Below are 18,928 nucleotides of genomic sequence, written 5' to 3'. Positions count from 1 at the left end.
CATCATCATCATCATCATCATCATCATCATCATCATCATCATCATCAGTGAGTTAGTTAGTTAGTTAGTTTTTGAGACAGGGTCTTTCTGTCTCTCTTGGCTGTCCTGGACTGTCTTTGTAGAGCCAGCTGGGCTCAAACTCACAGAGATCTGCCTGTCTCTGCCTCCCAAGTGCTGGGATTAAAGGAGCACAACACTGGGGATGGAAGGTGGGATTGGGAGGGGAGCAGAAAGGGGTTTATGGGGAGTTACAAAGTGAATAAAATTAATAAAAATTAAAATAAAAAATATTTTAAAAAAAGGAGTGCACCACCATTGAGGGCTTCCTTTTTAATTTTGGTTATTGTTTGTTTGTTTGTTTGTTTTCTGAGCTAGGGTCTCACGTAGCCTAGGCTGGCCTCAAACTCTAGGTTTGCTAATTATCTTGATCTCCAGATCCTCCTACCTCTACACCCTGAATGTTTCAAGTTCAGGCATATGCCACCATGATTTTTTGTTTGTTGGTTGGTTGGTTTTTTGAGACAGGGTTTCTCTGTGTAACAGCCCTGACTGTCCCGGAACTCACTGGGTAGATCAGGCTGGCCTTGAGCTCACAGAGATTCACCTGCCTCTATCTCCTGAGCAATGGGGTTAAAGGCAACACCATGCCCAGCTTCTGTGATTTGTGTATGTGGTACTGGGAATTGAAGCCAGGATTTGGTGCATGGTTGGCAAGTCCTAGCTCAACTGGGCTACATCCACAGATGTTTTCCTTTGGAGTTCTGTGTGCTGCTAGAAGGTTCACCCTCACAGCTTCCCATGAGTCCAGCCACCCGCTTAGCTACCAACCTACCCACTACCCAACTACCTGTCCATCCAGGTTCTGAGCAAGCCATTCTTCCTTTCTGTCCTTCTTCCACCTTCCTCCTCTCTTCTCCCTTCTTCTAATCCACCTACCAACCTCCTCTTCTCTGTCCCTCCACTTAGCACCCTCTAGGCACCTTCTTCAGTCAGGTCCTGGAGAGGACCTCAGGCCCACCCACACATGGAGCAGCCCCAACCTCACCTTCAGCATCGCGTGGCTATTCATGAGCCCAAACATCCTTGGCTCCAACTTGACAGGGGTGCCAAGTCGGGTCCAACGGGGGGAAGAGCGGGGTTCCCCAGAACTGACGCACTCCAGGGTGATGTCCTTCCCCATTTTCACATGCACAGGGCCCTCAGGGAGCACAGACACGGTAGGGGGCCCTGAGGGAGGAATGACATGCAGAGCTTCGGGTCACACTACGAGTCACAGTCCATTAACTTAGAGGGAGGGTGATGGTGGGACAGGTTTTCATCCTGGAGAAGCTGGGCTGGCAAGAGGGGCAGAGAAGTAGGTTGGTGTCTCTTACCATGCACACTAAGATTGACGACGCTCTGGGCCACACCATAGGCATTGGAAGCCACGCAGCGATAGGCCCCATGGTTGCTGGGCCGGACGCCCATAATGGTAATGATGGAGCCATTGGGGCTGATTCGGACATTGTCTGCAGGGTTGCATTGGGAAAGTGTGACAGTTAGCGTTAACTGTCTATTGACAGGATCTAGGATCACTGAGGAGACAGGCCTGTGAGGGATTACCTAGGTTAGGTTAATTGGCATGGAAAGACTCATGTCAACTGTGGAGAAAGCCACTCCCTGGGCAGGGAATTCTGGGCTGCATGGAAAGAGTGTGAGCTGAACAGTGGCATTCATTCATCTCTCTTTGCTTCCTGATTGTGGATATCATATGACCAGCTGCTTCAAGCTCTTGCTGCCGTGACTTCCTGCTTTGACAGACTCTAAGCCCCAAGCTGTGACTGAAATAAGTCCTCCTCTTTGACCCCTCCCCAGTTGCTTTCATCGGGGTATTTTATCGCATCAACACTAAGAAGGAAGGCTAGGGAGGGACAGCCCACTGTCGATCCTTTGTGCCCAGGCATGGGACTCCAAGTCACAGATGGCAGAAAGTGGGAGTCCTTAGGTATCTCCTGGGTCCTGCTCTGTCACTATGTGGATGGGTTCATGCTTTACTCAGAGCCATTCACGAATATAGCGCGGACCCAGCTTCTCACCCTGACCGTCATGTCGGACGGTCCTCCTGCCTCCAGCCCAGGCAGCTAGCCACTCACCCTCCAGCTCTTGGTTCCGGGTCTTCCACTCCAGGTTGATGGGCGTTGCTCCCTCGTGGATAAGGCACTTGAAACTGGCATCTTGTCCCTGCTGCACCGTGCTGCTGGGTGGCTCAATGGAGATGACAGGGCTCCTGAGGCCTGCATGGAGTCCGAGGGTCAGATTCTGGCTCAATAGGGTGGGCTGGCTCCACCCAGGTAGGTCCTGCCTGGGCTCCAGGACCCCATCCCCCACACTCACGATAGGATGACCCCTCACTGGGAGGGACTGTGATTGTGAAGGAAGCCTCATGCTCAGGGCCGGAGCCACCAGCCACTTGGCACACATACTCGCCAGAATCAGCGGGGGAGATATGGTAGAGTCTCAGCAGGGAGCCGTGAGTCTGCCAGAAGAGAAAGAGAAGGAAGCCATAAAGGGTTTTGGGGATGAGGCAAGTTCACAAGCAAGACTCAGGAGCTAGACTCCAGCTGCAGGGCTAAGGGAGCTTCCTACATGGAATCTCTAAAGTCAACCCACTCTCTTAACTGAGGAGGAAACATGTTCAAACGCTAGCTGCCAAACGATCCTACATCTCTCAGCAACTGCTCTCTTGGTCTGGGGAACTCTTCTCCCTGACAGAAGCCTGGTTTCCACGATCCCATGAGTGCTGGGGTCCGAGTGAGGCAACTGCAGGCGAAGACCTTGCCTACCCTGGGCTTCTCCCCACCCGTACCTGGTGACGTGCAGGCAGGCTGCCCCCTCGTTTGTGCCACGTGACCTGGGCGTGGGCTTGCCCTGGTACCACACAGTTCAGATCCAGAATCTGCCCTTCAGCCAAGTGGGAGGAGGAGGACTCTATATAGATGGGCTGGGCCAGTCCTGGGGCTGTGGGCACAGAGATGGGGAACAGTCAAGGCTCCTGGGGTGAGGGCAAGAACCTCACTGTGGTGATCCTCTCAGAGGTGACGTGGCTGAGACATATCAACCAAGGAAGACTCCCTTCCCAGGATCTGCAGTATCTTCTTGAGACGCAGGACTGGGTCCCATTGATTGAGGGTGACCCAGACGCAGATCACGGGAGCTTTGACCTGGGTGGGCCTGATCCACGGCCATAGGAAAGCCAGTGCCCCAAGAACAATGCCAGGCCTAGCCAGGTGCGCTGACAATTGTCTGTAACCCCAGAACATGAGGCAGAGAGGAATGCCTCACCCACAGCTCCGTGTCACTCACCAGGGATGGGGCTGGGGTCAGAGGCCTCGATGGTGACCAGGACGGAAGCCTCCAGGGTACCCGAGCTGCCAGTCACTTGGCATGAGTACTCGCCAGAGTCCGCTGGGGACACACGGTTCAGTCTCAGCATGTGGCCATGGACCTGAACAGAGGGGAGAGAGTGGGGAAGGGCTGGGAAGCCTCCAGAGGCCCCACCCTGGGCTACACAAAACTCTGCCTTATACAATAGACAGAGTTTAGGAAGTGGGGTCTTGAGGAAGTGGTGTCCTATCTAGGGCCAAGGTGCTGGGCACCTGTTGCCTAGGTTGTTTGCAATGACTTGCTCCTAGAGCCTGTACAATGTTCCCCAAAAAACCACTGACTGCTGGGGCCACCTTCTCTTCAGGGGATGGGCTCAGGAAATGATTGCTGGGGCTGAGGAGGACAGGGCCCATGCTGCTCTTTCCAGGCTCTGTACCTGGTGCCCGGTGGGCAGACTCCCTCCACGTTTGTGCCACGTCACCTGGGCATGGGCCTGCCCAGGAACCACACAGCTTAGATCCACGGTCTGCCCCTCAGCCACTCGGGAGGAGGAGGTCTCGATGCGGATGGGCGGGACTCCACCTGGGGCGGGAATTCGGGGGCACAGCTAGGGGTCAGGGGCTAAAGCCTCTCAGCCCCTCCCCAGCTGCCCTACTGTACAGACTGGATTCCGGGGGGAGGGATTGGCTCCTTTCCCTTTCCAGGCCACTCGGACCTGGAGGGTAGAGCTCCCTGTGAATGGGGGCTTCTCTTTCTCCTAGCCCACTCCCCACCCCCGGCAATACTATGCTCTGAATCATGGTGCCAGGCCCCTCCGCAGAGTCACTGACACTTTCCAATCTTCAGTAAGATGGTAGCTAAGAACTCAGATCTTGGGGCCAGACTGCAAGAAGTCAACTCCTAGCATGGCCATTTAACATGTGATCTTTGGAAAGCTACCTCTATGCCTCTGTTTCCCCAACTGTGAATCGGAGGACAATCATCCTGCCTCAGGGCTAACAGGATGAAATGTGGTTAACATGTACGTAGTGAGGATTGGCATCTGGGCAACTTACAACTCAGACATCACATCTGCTCAGAGTTTCTATCATGGCTGAGTCCCAGCTCCCCACCGCTACCAGGGCCTGAGTTTTCCTTTAATTGAATCACCTTTAAAGCCTTTAAGTCCTTAGTCCCACTCTAGCACTAACTACCATGAACCACAACAGAACGGAGGTGCCACAGTTGTTAATGTGCCACCACTAGTAGATACACTTATTGAGACACACCTCAAATGACAGCTAACACCCTGCAGGGCAAGCCCAGGCTTTAGGGACCTCACTGGATTGCCTGTACAGTGAGATAGCAGTGGGTAGGAACCCCACTATCCTTTCTCCACTGCAATGTGGAGAGGCAAAGTTCTTTGTGTGACGTCTCCAAGGTGGAGACGTTGAGGCCTAAGCCCGCTGATGCCACACTTGAAAGCTTGTGTTTTCAAGCCCCTGGGAGAGACAGGACTCTATGTCACATGGCCTGGCCCTCTGTTCTGGAACAGCGAGGGTGGGCAAGAGACAGGAGGCAGAAGTCTGGGATCAGATGCCTGCTGTCCCCAGGTCTCAAAGAACCTTCCTTTTGCCCAACTCAGCTGACTGTTCTCCCTCCCTTGTGTCTTTCCAGACCCATGCAGGAATTCTCACCAGGGACATGGACATTAGGGGTAGACGCTGTAATGGAGACCAGGACCGAAGCCTCCAGAGGGCCAGAGCTGCTCAGGACACTGCACACATACTCGCCCGAGTCTGCTGGGGTCACCTGGTACAGCCGAAGCCTTGAGCCATGGGCCTGGGCAAGGGGAGGCAGAGGCGGAGCAGGAACAAGATGTTAACCAAGAGCCCTGCCTGGAAGGTTAGGGGCCAGGCTCTATCCTCCCATCCAGGTGTGCAAGGCATGCCCCCAGGACTCCCAGGCCTCCCTCCCCGGCAGAGCAAACTCCCCAGACAGCATCTCTCATTGCACACCTGATGATGAGGGGGGAGGCTCCCCCCTCGCTTATGCCATGTGACCTGGGCATGGGCATGCCCAAAGACCACACAGTTCAGATCCAGGGTCTGTCCTTCGGCCACATGTGACGAGGAGGACTCAATTCTGATGGGCGCAGCACCGGCAGGAACTGAGGACAGAGGAGGGCAGGTTGGCCTGAGGCAGAACCCCATTCTCAAGTGGGCTTAGGGTCCACAACACAGAAAACCGGTGGCCCAGGGCAGCCTCGGCTACCCCTTGGCAAGCACCAACAGTGTGCCAGGCACTGCTCTAAGAGCCCACATCTCCCTTTTTTTAAAAAAAAGATTTATTTATTATGTATAGTTTTCTGTCTGCATGGCCAGAAGAGGGACCAGATCTCATTGTAGGTGGTGTAGGTGCTGGGAATTGAACTCAGGACCTTTAGAAGAACAGCCAGTGCTCTTAACCTCTGAGCCATCCCTCCAGCCCAAGGGCCCACATCTTTGACTAACTTATTTAACCCTCACGATTCTGTCTTCTGTGTTGACAGAAATGTCCTTTTATGTGGGCTTTTATTCTTATTTACAGGTGTGAGCCATCTTGCTCAGCATAAAATGAACTTCGCGCGCGCGCGCGTGTGTGTGTGTGTGTGTGTGTGTGTGTGTGTGTGTATTTATTTTGGAGGCAGGGCTCCACTCTGTAGCCCAGGCTGGCCTTTCTCTTGTCTTCTGAGTGTCAAATCTTGTCTTTTTGAGATATGGTCTCTTACTGGCCTGGAATGCTCCCTCACCAAGTGGACTAAGGTGGCTGGCAGATGAGTCCTCCTATGTCTGCCTCCCTTACACCAGGGCAACTAGCCTGCAGTGCCACATCCCCGGGGTTTGTACGTGGGCTTTAACTCAGATCCTCACGGCAGTATGGCAAACTCTTCACTGACCAGCTAGCTCCCTAGCCAGCAAATCAAATTTCCTTCTATTTTTTTTTTTTCTTGTGCAGTACTTGGGTTGAACCTAGAGTCTTTTGCTTGCTGGGCAAGTATTCCAGGACCCAGCCACATCCCCGCCTCTTTTTCCACTTTGGGGTTGAGACTGGGGTGGGGTAGGGGGTCTCACTTAATTGCATAGACTGGTCTTGAACTTTTGATTCTCCTGTGTCAGCTCCCCAACTAGCAGAGATTATAGGCCTTTGCCACCAGGCCTGGCTTATTAACTATCATACACACACAAGGCTGGTGGGTAGCATTTAGATAGAAGGCTTTCTGAGGCAGGGGTGATCTGTGTTCTCAGTTTATTGTCAAGGAGACCGAGGTTGGGAGCAAAGTGTTAACTCAGTTGTGGAGTGACACAGTGGGATCTGAACACAGACACTCTGTAAATCCTTGCTCTCACCTACACCCTGGTCTGTGGGCTCTAAATCAAGGCTCCTCTTTCTTGGGTACTGTGTTTCCCTGTCCCTTTCCTAGGTCAGGAATCAGACTCACCAGAGGGGCTGTTGGTGCTGGGGGAGACGGAGACCGTGATGGAGGTCTCCTGGGCATCGATGTTGTTGTTGGCTCGGCACACATACTCGCCGGAGTCAGCCACTGACATCTGGTGCAGCCGTAGGCGAGAGCCGTGGGTCTGGGACAGGTGGAGATAGGACGGAGAGACAGAGCTGGAGTCAGGAGCACAGGGGCCCAACAGATTCCACTTCCGTAATGCGCCTCAGTGTCGGGATCACGGGTAGGTGCGGGACCACACTTGGCTAATGCTCATACCTGAGTGCTGGGATCTGAACTCAGGCCCCCCCGCCCCCCCCCCCCCCCACAGACCAGAATGGCCTGGAGTTTACTAAACAGCTGAAGAGAGCATTGGGCTTCTAATCCTTCCGCTTTCACACTGAGTGTTAGGAACACGGTGCAACTCCTGGTTTATGTGGGGCTCAGGATGAAGCACTCACGCAAGGCAAGCATCTTACCAGCTGAGCTACTTTCCTGGCCTTCGGGCTGTCTTTTGTTCACCCAAAGTCCAGCGTGCTGGAGGGCACTGGGCATGAGAGGGCATGCCACCCTGAGAGATCAAAGGGCCACCCCACTCCACAGTTCCTTTCATTACCTGGTGTCTGGAAGGCAGGCTGCCCCCACGCTTGTACCACGTGATGGTGGCCTGGGGCTGCCCAACCACCACACAGTTCAGATCCAAGGTCTGTCCTTCTACCACTGTGGGAGATGAGGTCTCAATCCTCATTGGTGGGGAGACACTGGGCACTGGAGACAGAGCAGGGGAGGGGAGAGGATGTAATCAGACAATACTGGCAATGCTGGGGACCTCTGGCTCCCCGGCACTCACTTGCCCAGCTCCTTGTCCACCCACGTTCGTACCATGGGATGGACCTCTGCTCTCGATGGTGACGATGAGTGAGGTCTCCTGGGAGCCAGCGCCATTGCTGACATGACACACATACTCTCCAGAGTCTGCTGGGGTCACTTGAGGGATCCGGAGGCGGGAGCCCACAATCTGGACGGGCAGGTGGCAGTGAGCGGAGGCAGCAGCTAAGCGAGGTGGGCGAGGTGGGTGCTGCAGCTACAGGATCCTAACTCCCCTCCCCCAGCAGCAGCAGCCTCGGCGCCTTCTTGAGGCTCCAGGGGTGACCTTCTCTGGGTCCTGTGGAAGGAGCTAGTGCTTGTGCTAGAGGTTAAGGGCTAGGGCTAGAATCCACTCTGGACTTCCTACCAGGCTGTTGTCCAATCTCTTGGTTCTGTACCTGATGCCGGCTGGGCAAGCTGCCTCCACGCTTATACCAGGTGATGGTGTGGGGGGTGAGGCTGGCAACCAGGCAGTTCAGGTCCAGGGTGTGCCCATTGGCCAGAGTAGGTGTCGAGGACTCGATGCGAACGGGGTATACCACGCTCTGGGCTGGGGTGAGACAGAATGCAGTGTGTAGGTGTGACTGGGGGTGTGTGGCCAGGCCCCTCACAGCTCCTGCTGTTCACTGAAATCGCTAGGACACTCACGGTGGGAGGGGCTGTGGCGCTGCTGGATAGTGATGAGGACAGAGGCTTCATGGGTGCCTGAGCCGCTGACCACGCGGCACACATACTCCCCGGAGTCGGCTGGGGTCACCTGGAGCAGCCTCAGCCTCGAGCCATGTACCTGGGATAGAGGCGCCAGGTTCAGAGACCAGCATGGCAGCCACCCATGTTGTCTTCTCTGGCTTCCTCCCAGCCTAGCAAGCTAGTGATTGCACAGGTTATGGCCTGTTAAGTCCCTTTATGCCTGCCACCCTCCATCATACAGGGCTTGCAAGAGACTCAGCCAGCACTTATGCCCCGAACATCCATCTGACAGATGACCTCAAGGATCATAGAAGTGAAGCTATGGGCCAAAGTCACTCAGCAGGCAAAGGGCAGAGTGCCTCTGAACTGCGATAGGCTTGAGTTCACAACCTGTGCTCCTTACTCCCCAGCTACGAGGATTCTTCGGGCCCTTCCTTTGCTCCCCACCTCCTACCTGATGCCTGGCAGAGAGGCTCCCTCCACGCTTGTGCCAGGAGATCTGGGGGTGAGCCAGCCCAGCAACAAGGCAGTTCAGATCCAGGCTCTGCCCTTCTGCCACGTGGGAGGGCAACGACTCGATTCGGACTGGAGGGGTGACCCCGAGTGCTAGCAACAGAGAACAGAGTGTGGGTCTTCAGTAGATGAGACATGGGTGTGAGTGGGGGCAGGGAGCCCTGGTCTCAAGGAGGTACAGTAGGCAGTGTTGCCTCAGGAGCCTCCCTGAGTTGGTATCCAGCCCTATCCGATTCCTGTCCCCTCTCAACAGGGCTACTTACCAGGCACAGAGCCTGCAGGTTCAATGGCGACCAGGACAGAGCTCTCCAGAGGCACGGGCCCTCCCTCTACCCGGCATACATATTCTCCGGAGTCGACAGGAGACAACTGGTGCAGCCGCAGCAGGGAGCCATGGATCTGGCCAAGAGAGGGCGGCATCAGGAGGGAATCCTCCCACGACCAACACAATACCCATAATCTGCAAACTGCTGCCCTCTGTGAGCCCCAAGCCTTGGCCATCAGCTCTGGGTCAGCCAGGTCTTGTCTTAGGAGTCGGGGGCTGCCGGGAAAGCCCTGAAGAACTGGCACACATCTTCCCACACTGTAGCAATGCTAAGCACGTCCTCTCCAATCCGAGCCAAGACCCTCTGCAGTGGACATTTGACGACTGTAAACACTTTCCCCATTAGAGGCACGTAAATTAGCGCATGATACAGTCAGGGAAATCAGAAGGCTGCAAACCCCGGCACAAGAGCCAATAAGCCGCAAAGATGGCTCGGCACCACCCATAAGCTGAGATCCCTGCAAATATACAATTTTGAATGTGGTCTTGAGACTCTGAAAACAGGGACTATCTCCTTGCAGACCCTGAACCTACAGCACAGAGAGGTTGAGCAACTGGCCTAGGGTCGCAACAGTAGAGTACAATTCATACCTAAGCTGATCCAGCAAAAGCTTTGGTTCTAGCCACAGCAGGACACACTGAGTGATGGGGCCCGCGGCACCGGTTCTCCCACCCAGAATCCCCCTGCTTGGCTCCTTAGCCCCGCTGCCCTCTACCTGGTGCTGGGCAGGCAGGCTGCCTCCTCGCTTGTGCCATGTGACCTGGGCATGGGCTTGTCCTTGCACTACACACTTTAGATCCAGGGTCTGCCCCTCAGCCACGTGAGAGGAGGAGGACTCGATGCGGATGGGTGGCGTGCTACCGGGGGCTGGAGGGAAAGTCACAGTCAGACAGATTCTGTAAAGCTGCTCCAGGCTCCCCTCCCTCCACGTGCCAGCCCTGTCAAGTGGGCTACTCACGGTAGGCAAAGTTAGCCCCCTGGTTGCCTGTGACCTTGACTGTGATGGTGGCCTCCTGTCCATTGCCTGCCCTGCAAACATATTCTCCAGCATCAACTGGGGAGGCGTGGAAGATGTACAGGCGGGAGCCTCGGACCTGGGCAGCCATGACAGGGGTGTGAGAGGGCTTCCGGAGCCCAGCAGGAGCCCCACACATGCCTGCCAGGCTGTGGCCCCTAGAAGGCCTACCACCCACGGACCCTTCCACATTCTGGGAGTGAGTACCTGATGCCGGGCAGGCAAGCTGCCCCCACGCTTGTACCATGTGACCTGTGCGTGAGCTTGTCCTGCTACCACACAGTTGAGATCCAGTGTCTGACCCTCAGCCACTGTGGAGGATGAAGACTCAATTCTGACAGGAGGGACAGGTCCAGGGGCTGTAGGGACAGGGGGAAAGTAGCAGATACTTCCCAAGAGACAGGGCTGGAACTCCCTCTCGAAGCTGGCCCAGCCTTGTAATCTGAGGTCAGGCCCCCATTTCAGAAAACTGACAACCTGGTCTTGAAGTCCAGAGCTCAATAACTCTGATGAAAGACCCAGGCTTTTCTCACAGCAGAAGGCAGGAAGAGAGTAAGTGAGTAAGACAGGCGAGCATTAAGGCTAGAAGGGAGGAGCAGAGGCAGGAGTAGAAACCAAAGGAGAGACATGGCCAAGGAGAGCAAGATGGAAGAGCTGGGTCATTCAGACAAAGCTGTCTGCCTAGGCAGGGCCCTGAAGCCAGAGCCTGGGTGGCCTGCTGTCCCCAGCTAGCAGTAGGAGCCATAGATAGAAACATCACTCCCTGGAAGGCTTCTGCCTCTCTTACAGAAAAGAGCCACTCACCAGGGATGGATTCAGCAGGTTCGATGGTAACCAGGACAGAGGTCTCTGTGTGCTCAGAGCCCAGGACCACGTGGCACACGTACTCGCCTGAGTCAGCAGGGGACACCTGGTGTAGTCTCAGTAGGGGACCGTGGGTCTGTGGGCATGGGGTGGATTGGGGGTTAGGCAGGGCCCAAAGTGTTCCCATCCATCCCCTCTAGCAGGCCGGCCCTGGCATGCCTTTACCTGGTGCCTGGCGGGGAGGCTGCCTCCACGTTTGTGCCATGTCACCTGTGCCTGCCCAGGCACCACGCACCTCAGATCCAGGGTTTGCCCCTCCGCCACATGGGAGGACGAGGACTCAATGCGGACGGGTGGAATGCTGCCAGTGGCTGGGCACAGAGAGGGTGATTAGAGGCCCAGCCTTGAACCTCTGGCACCCTGAGCAGAGAAATGAGCACCCTTTCTTTTCCCCGCCTCCAGCTCAGGCCTTTTGGCTCATCTGCCCTCATGATCTTCAGGTGACAAGATATAGGAACGTAAGGACTTTCTCTGTCAGGCCATGCAAGGGGGATGCACAGCAATGTTGCTGCTCCCTTCTCAGAACACTGACCATGGTTTCCCATCATGCTTCACGGGGCCCATGTCACCTACGCATGCTCCGACAGCTTCATGGTTCCCATCAGGCTAAGCACACCCAGACCTGACAGGTGTTAAAACCACACCCAAGCCCAGCGGCTAATCCACAAATGGCACGGTCTACCCAGAGCAGAAAAATGAGGTGAACAGAGGTCGAAGAGCCAGCTCAAGATTGATATGGGGCAGAGTTCAAATTTGAACCCATGCCAGCCTGACTCCCGGCTCAGGGTGGAAGCCAACACTGCTCTTTGCAGGTAGAGTCTTAGCTAGCTTGAGGCAAAGCTAAGCCAGCATTCGCTCCACCCCCAGCCTGTTGGCTTCCAGATCAGGCATCAGAGGCTAACAGGATGCCTCTGCACTCTGATGGCTCTGGAGCGATTATAGACACCCTTCCCTGAAGCTGGGAGAGCCTGTAGCTCTGTCCCTCTTAGCCCTGCTGATCCCTCACCTGGGGTGTAGCTGGGGCCTGAATGGGTGCTGTGAAGGACAGAGACAACAATGGAAGCCTCCTTGGGGCCCAAGTCACTCTCCACTCGGCACACATATTCTCCAGAATCTGCTGGTGAGACCTGGGGGAGCCGAAGCCGGGAGCCGTGGACCTGGACAGCAAGGGTGAGGATGGGGCTGAAGCTGTGATTACTTCTCCCTCAGAGCCTCAGGAGTTCAGTCATCCAGCTCATGGGCTCCACTCCTCAGAGCCATTCACACTAGGCTGGGAGCCAGGAGTGAGGGAACTGTCCTGGTCCTACAGGAGGGCTTGGCGGCTGAAGCACGAAGGCCCATCATGTCAACCCCCTTCTCTGACCCCTCCCCGCTCCTCCCCCTCCACCCAACACTCACATTCACAGGCTGTCTGCAGCCAGTGCCTCTGACCCCAAGTCCCAGCCCCAGGCTGGAAAAAAAACCTACCTGAGCACGGGGAGGCAGACTGCCCCCTCTCTTATACCACATGACCTGGGTATAGGTCAACCCCATCACCGCACAGTTGAGATCAAGTGTCTGTCCTTCCGTCACAGATGGCGATGAGGACTCGATCCTCACTGGCACTGAGTTGGAACCTGAGGCTGTGGCCACAGCGGGGTTAAGCATACCTCAGAGAGCCTTGGCCCACCTTACCCATAATAACGTCAGCCCTGGATACCCCGTACCTGAGAGGACGACCACCTGAATGCGGGCCTGAGCGGTGCCTGTGGGGCTGGTGGCCACACACAGGTAGAAGCCAGCATCAGCAGCCGTAATGGCTGGGATGATCAGTGTGGGGATTTCCGTGTTCTCTGACCGCGCCTGCCACATGGAGAGAGGGCTTGGGTACTTGTAAGGGGGCCAGCCAGGGGGGCTCAGAAGGAGAAAGCCCTTCACCAAGATCAAGGCCCAGCAAGACTCCAAGGACCACGGAACTGGGGACTAGTAGAACAGAAGCCTTTTGGAATTGGGGGCCATGGAATCAGGCAATAAAGGGGTGAGTGGGCTGCAAGGGTGTAAGCAGGAAGTACAGGGAGCCTGAGGAGAGAGAGAGCATGGAGGGATGGACGCTGGCTCACCTGTGGGGGCAGGCTGCCTCCCTCCTTCCTCCAGGTGATGCTGGCACTGGGCACTCCTGCTGCCCTGCAGTACAGCCTGACTGTGCGGCCCTCGTACACCTGGGTCCTCTCGGGGCTCACCTGGACCCTGGGTCCATTGCCCCCTGCAGACAGAACTCCTGTGAGGATACCTCTCTGAGCTTCCCCTGGCCCCCACCCCGACCTCGAGCCCTGCCCTCTCACCGTGCACCTGAAGCGTGGCCCTGGCCACATGCTGCCCGGCACTGCTGACGGCACGGCACAGGTACTGGCCCTGATCAGACGGCTCGATTGCTGGCAGGAGCAGGGTGCCGTGGTGGATCTGAGCCTTCTGAGGGAGCTGGCCGCTAGGACCACCTGGTATGGACACGGGTGTCAGCGCACCCTGGGACGGGCTGTCCTCTTGCTCTTGTCCTCCTCACCCGGGAGCGTCAGTCTCACCTATCCATTCCAGGGTGGGTGTGGGGCTTCCCGTGGCGCTACAGCGGAACTCAGCCTGTTGCCCAGGCTGCACAGTGAGCTGGGGCGGGTGTATGGAGGCCACAGGGGCAGTGGAGGAGGTGCCTGAGACTAACAAGGAAGAAGCAAGGATGAGTTATGGTCAGGGTGGGGACTGCCCTCCCACTCACAGCCATGGCATAGCCCCTTGCCAGTCTCTGCTTCTGCTCTAGGCCAGCATGGCCATCCGTCCACGTAGTAGCCAGACAGGGCCTTCAAAGACCAACATGGGCTTCGTCGCTTTTTTACCTAAGACTTGCCCATAGCACTCTCCCACCTCTTTTTTGGAAGAGGCTTCACAGTGCTGCCTAGACTCCTCAACTTGACAATATCCCTGCCGCAACCTTCAGCTGCTGAGGCTGCAGGCCTGCGTCACCACTCCATCTTCCCCTCGTTCTGTGCTCTCCAATCCATCACTCTCATCCCTGGCACTCAGTCATCACCACCCACAAGTATCTTGTGTCTGCTTCTCAGCTAGGACATACCCTTTAAGCGGGCTGAGATAAAGTTTGTCCTCCTGTCCCCCGCTTCTTCAGAACCTAGAGCATGTAAGGGGACAGGCTCCAATCACAACAAGGCATACCCTGAACATGCAGTGTGGCTGTGCCCTGGTCCATGGCGAACATGTTGGAGCCGGTGCACACGTAGGTGCCCGCATCGCTTGGCTGCACGTTACGAATGGTCAGGATGCCATTGAAGTCCATAGCACGGGAGGGCAGCTTCCCATTGTGCAGGCGGGTCCATACCAGGGTGTAGGCTGGCGACTGCGGGGCAGCAGCGGGGTGAGGGACATGTGTGGGCTCGGGGAGCCCAGGAGACACACTCCCCCCACCGCTCCCTGTTGGCTCACTTTGCTCTTGGCTGTGCAGATGAAGGTGACATCGGCTCCGGGCCGCACACTCTGGCTCCGCTGTTCCTCCACTGTCACCGTGATGGGCTTGCTGGGAGCCTCTGGGAGTGGGAGGTCTCCAGTGAGCCTCTCACCCCTGCTCTGGATCACTTCCTCTTAAGCCTGCTCTCCCCACCCCTTGGGAGAGACAGGTCTTTCTGTTTCCCTAGCTGGCCTGGAAGTTGCTATTTACGCCAGGATGGCCTCAAACTCATAGAGATCTTCCTGTTTCTGTTCCTTGAGTTCTTTCTCTCTCTCTAAAGATGGAGCCTCATACACTGCATGTTGGCTTCAAACTCCTTTTGCAGCTAAAGATGACAGAATGACCTTAAACTCTTTTTTTTTTTTTTTTTTTTTTTTTGAGACAGGGTTTCTCTGTGTAGCCTTGGCTGTCCTAGACTCACTCTGTAGACCAGGCTGGCCTCGAACTTATAGAGATCTGCCTGCCTCTGCCTGCCAGAGTGCTGAGATTACAGGTTTGTGCTACCACACCTAGTTTTTATGTAATATATATACATATACATATATATATATACATAAGCATATATAATATATAATTATATATTTATAATTTATAATAATAATAATAATACTGTGTGTGTGTGTGTGTGTGTGTGTGTGTGTGTGTACACATGTGAGTACAGGTGTCTGCAGAGGCCAGAAGAGGGTGTCGGATTCTCTTGGAGCTGGAGTTACAGGTGATTGTAAGCTGCCTAGGTCGGAAGAGTATCCTATGGTGTTAACCACTGAGCCATGTCTCCAGTCCCACACCTGGTTTCATGTAGCTCAAATGCAAGGCTTTGTGCATGGTTGTGAAGCCCTCTACCAGCTAAGGGACATCCCCAGCCCACTTCCTCTGGACATTTCTCCTTCCTAGTACACTGCGATGCCATTTCACTTCCTGGTGCCTCCTCCCTGCACCTTCCTGGCAGCACCCATGTCTCTCCCTGCTGGCCCTGAGCAGCCAGCATGTGGCCCAGAGGGAGCACACGGGCCATCATCATCCCACGTGACAAATGAGCTCTTAACACTTCACACTTCACCGCAACTGGCTTCGCCACCTGCTTCCAGTGTGAGTCCTTGGACAGCTACTGCTGCCCTTCCTCTCCAGCGCGACAGGATGGCTGGCTGTGGAGCTTTGTGGGTGCTATCCTGGGGCCTGTCCTGCCTAGAACTCAGCTGATGAGCAGGACAAGCTGACACACACAGACCAGGTAGGTCATGGTGACTGGGTTCCCAATTTCCTCAGCCACAGTAACTCTGGGCTTCCCAACTTCCTTGGTCACATTAAACAACTCGAGAAAAGATGCTTATGGTGGCCATTCACCTGAATGTCCTCCCTGTCAGACACCTGTTCTCTGCTCCCCTCAATCATTGGAATCCAGCAGTGCTTCTGCACTGGGGAGCCCGCCTCATCTCAGTGAACAGACCACAGGCGGCATCTTTTTCCTTCAGCCTTATGGATCATACTGAGTCCTATGGATTCTGCCCCTGAAACAGCTGTGAGCCCATTATCTGCTTCTACCCCCACAGCTAATGCCCTTGCTTAGCAGGCACTGTCCTCTCCAGGCAGGTTCTAGCAGGGACAGGGAGGCAGGGACTCACCAGTGACTAGCAGCTCAGCCCTGCTGTTGCTGGTGTGATACAGGTTTCGGCAGGTACAAATGTAGACACCGGCGTCAGAGGGCTGCACACTGGGGAAGTGGATCTCAGAGCCTGGGATGGGGAAAGACTCGTCAGGGTCCAGCTCCATGTGCCCCAGTAGGACAGGAACAGGGTGGACTCATGACCGAGGAGGCTGGAGGTCTGTGAGTACCTTGATGCCGCTGCTGTGCACTGCTGGGCAAGGGCCGCCCATCATCCCGAGACCAGTAGAAGTAGTGCGGTGGACTCCCGCTAACCTGGCACCTCAGGGTGTGTGGGCTGCCTTGGGGAACCACACTCCGGGAGGGATGGATCTGAACCTCCAGGGAGTCTTCTGCTAATGGAGTGGGGGAAGGAGGCCATTCAGCAAGGAAGGCCCAGCATAAAGCAATGTGTCCCTGACCTCAGAACTCTTTCCCTCATACTCTCGAAGGTCCACGATTCCCTCTCTGACCACCCTGGGCCATGGTCCTACTTACTCAGTGGCTGGCACCGGCCTCCTTGCACATTGGGGTTGCCGACATAGCCTGGGGCACACCTGTTAGGAGAAATGGAGACCAGCTCTGCAAGCCTTAAAAGATCGAGTGTCTCACAGTGAACTAGAGGAGCCAGGTCAGCCAGCTGCCCACGTATGTGGAGGACACTCAGCATTCTAAAAGGTCTCTGGGGACCAGAGAGGCTCCAACACCCGGGCCTCAGGGAGCTGAGACAGAAGTTGCCGGCTGGCTGGGGAATGGAGGAGGGAAGCCTGCTATTCTCCAGGAAACATTCATTCGACCAACATTGACTAGGGAACTAATATGTACCAGACACCATGCTCTGTATAGAGGCACAACAGGAGGCAAAGGTCCCTGGTCTGGGGACTAATTGAGAAAACAGCATAAAAGCTTTACGTAAAGTAAAAACTAAGAACGAGAAAAGGGCATAGATCAGTGGATCCAGGGAGAAGTGTGAATCCAGTCCTGAGGTCAGAGAGGCTGTAAAGCACAGCTCCTCCACTATTATGGGACATGCTGCACAGTGCTTCCAGAGAACTGATCACATTTGGAAATGTTGTTTTTTCTCTGATTCATCTCCTATTTGGGGTTGAAGACTCCATAGGGCTGACACAGGATCTGTCCTGTTTGTCAGCTTATCCCCAGTACCGCAGTACAAAGCACGAGCACACAGCAAATGCTCAATAAAAATGTGTTGAGCTGCCAGGCAGTGGCGGCGCACGCCTATAATCCCAGCACGCAGGAGGCAGAGGCAGGTGGATCTCTTAGTTTGAGACTAGCCTGGTCTACACAGCAAGTTCCAGGACAGCCATGGCTACACAGAGAGACCCTGTTTCAAAAAACCGAAAACCAACAAACAAAAAACTGTTGAGCCCTAAATGGCACACCCACACCTGTAATTTGGGAGGCTGAGTTTTCAGGCCAGCTTGGATTACGTAGAGTTAGTGCCCATGTTAGGCTTACACTGAGACTGTCTTAACCTGTCCATTCCTTCCAAAAAAGGTGTTAAATAAACACAAGAGGAAGAAACTTGAAGGCTAAGAGGAGTTAGCCAGGAAGGGGTGGGGCCGGGGCTTGAACTGTTCTGTACGCAGGGAATGGCACATGAAGACCCGAATACTAAGGATTCAAGGAGTCGCCAGGAATGGTGGCATACGTCTACAATGGCAACACCAGGAGCAACGCATCCTGAGCTGCACAGTGAGACCCTGTGTCTTACCAACAAAACAAAGCCAACAACTCAAAAACTTTCCCCCAATCCCAGCTGATTCGAGGAGTAAAGAATGGGAATAAAGCACGGGAGTCACAAACACCTGCTCATCCCCAGGGCAGCATGAATGTGGGAAGGGTTTGGGGGGGGTGGCGTGGGGAGACTGGACACACATGACATGACCCTGGTAGAGACTTTCCTGAGGCACACCCTGCAGAATTCTCACCTGGGGCTCTCATTTACCCCTTCTCTTCCCACTCCTGACCAGAAACTTACTGCTCACAGTACTGGCCGGTGTAGCCCGGTTCACAGGCCGTGCAGCGGTATCCTCCAGCTCCGAGGCTCTCACAGGTGCGGGAGAACCTGGAACGGGCAGGCAGGGGTCAGCACACAGGAGCTTACCCCCCCCAATCTGGCTCCCCATCCTCCAGCAAAAGCTCATCCTTGTTGCTGAGCAAAGTTCTCACATGTTCTCTGGGTTGGTCAGTGGGCAGGCGCAGGGCTGGCAGTCCTCAGGCGTACCAGCTGTGGCATCTCCGTAGTAGCCAGTCGCACACAGCTCGCAGAACTCACCAGCAGTGTTGTGCTGGCATCGCTGTAGGGCACAAGGGCGTCAGCTACCAGCTCTGAAGCAAAACTCATCAAAATACCCTGGCCCAGAAACCATAAACCCACAGATTTGTCTTAAAGATGAGTCATGGAAGGACATACAGATTTAACTACAGTGATGCCCATCAGCTCAGCAGTGCTGAAAAGATTTATCCATAGGGACCTGGATAAATAAAAAAATTCCTCCAGGCCTGGGCTTGGTGATGCACCAGCAATACTGGCGATTGAGAGGGGAAGGCAGGAGGATCAGGAGTTCAAGATCATCCTTGTCTATGCCGAGAGTCAGCTGTCTCAGAGGGGAAAAAATAGGACGTAGCAGGAATGCATATGTTACACAGACATAGGCAAAACAATACATTAGAAAAAACC

General features: G+C 55.1%; 1 protein-coding gene across 2 annotated transcripts in view; it reads right to left on the bottom strand.

Moving 5' to 3' along the window:
• Window positions 1–18,928, bottom strand: part of Hspg2 (heparan sulfate proteoglycan 2) — a 97,135-nt gene that overhangs the window by 16,393 nt on the left and 61,814 nt on the right. For both annotated transcript variants that reach the window (XM_055610927.1, XM_055610928.1), the window contains 34 exons: window positions 18,418–18,545; window positions 18,227–18,313; window positions 16,723–16,781; window positions 16,416–16,580; window positions 16,205–16,315; window positions 14,561–14,661; window positions 14,294–14,474; window positions 13,654–13,782; window positions 13,417–13,569; window positions 13,195–13,337; window positions 12,802–12,937; window positions 12,563–12,717; window positions 12,102–12,252; window positions 11,261–11,406; window positions 11,036–11,171; window positions 10,439–10,590; window positions 10,175–10,310; window positions 9,932–10,083; window positions 9,154–9,289; window positions 8,832–8,983; window positions 8,336–8,474; window positions 8,086–8,237; window positions 7,703–7,838; window positions 7,437–7,588; window positions 6,824–6,962; window positions 5,361–5,512; window positions 5,040–5,184; window positions 3,800–3,945; window positions 3,343–3,484; window positions 2,846–2,997; window positions 2,374–2,515; window positions 2,133–2,273; window positions 1,374–1,508; window positions 1,046–1,227 (listed from right to left, as the gene is read on the bottom strand). In XM_055610927.1, coding sequence (XP_055466902.1) covers window positions 1,046–1,227; window positions 1,374–1,508; window positions 2,133–2,273; window positions 2,374–2,515; window positions 2,846–2,997; window positions 3,343–3,484; window positions 3,800–3,945; window positions 5,040–5,184; window positions 5,361–5,512; window positions 6,824–6,962; window positions 7,437–7,588; window positions 7,703–7,838; window positions 8,086–8,237; window positions 8,336–8,474; window positions 8,832–8,983; window positions 9,154–9,289; window positions 9,932–10,083; window positions 10,175–10,310; window positions 10,439–10,590; window positions 11,036–11,171; window positions 11,261–11,406; window positions 12,102–12,252; window positions 12,563–12,717; window positions 12,802–12,937; window positions 13,195–13,337; window positions 13,417–13,569; window positions 13,654–13,782; window positions 14,294–14,474; window positions 14,561–14,661; window positions 16,205–16,315; window positions 16,416–16,580; window positions 16,723–16,781; window positions 18,227–18,313; window positions 18,418–18,545 — 4,764 coding nt within the window. The remainder of the gene's footprint in view (window positions 1–1,045; window positions 1,228–1,373; window positions 1,509–2,132; window positions 2,274–2,373; window positions 2,516–2,845; window positions 2,998–3,342; window positions 3,485–3,799; window positions 3,946–5,039; window positions 5,185–5,360; window positions 5,513–6,823; window positions 6,963–7,436; window positions 7,589–7,702; window positions 7,839–8,085; window positions 8,238–8,335; window positions 8,475–8,831; window positions 8,984–9,153; window positions 9,290–9,931; window positions 10,084–10,174; window positions 10,311–10,438; window positions 10,591–11,035; window positions 11,172–11,260; window positions 11,407–12,101; window positions 12,253–12,562; window positions 12,718–12,801; window positions 12,938–13,194; window positions 13,338–13,416; window positions 13,570–13,653; window positions 13,783–14,293; window positions 14,475–14,560; window positions 14,662–16,204; window positions 16,316–16,415; window positions 16,581–16,722; window positions 16,782–18,226; window positions 18,314–18,417; window positions 18,546–18,928) is intronic.

This window comes from Psammomys obesus, unplaced genomic scaffold (assembly GCF_907164565.1).
Source record: "Psammomys obesus unplaced genomic scaffold, mPsaObe1.curated_primary_1811, whole genome shotgun sequence".
In the NCBI taxonomy this organism is placed as follows: Eukaryota; Metazoa; Chordata; class Mammalia; order Rodentia; family Muridae; genus Psammomys; species Psammomys obesus.
This window is presented reverse-complemented; position numbering and strand designations above follow the sequence as displayed.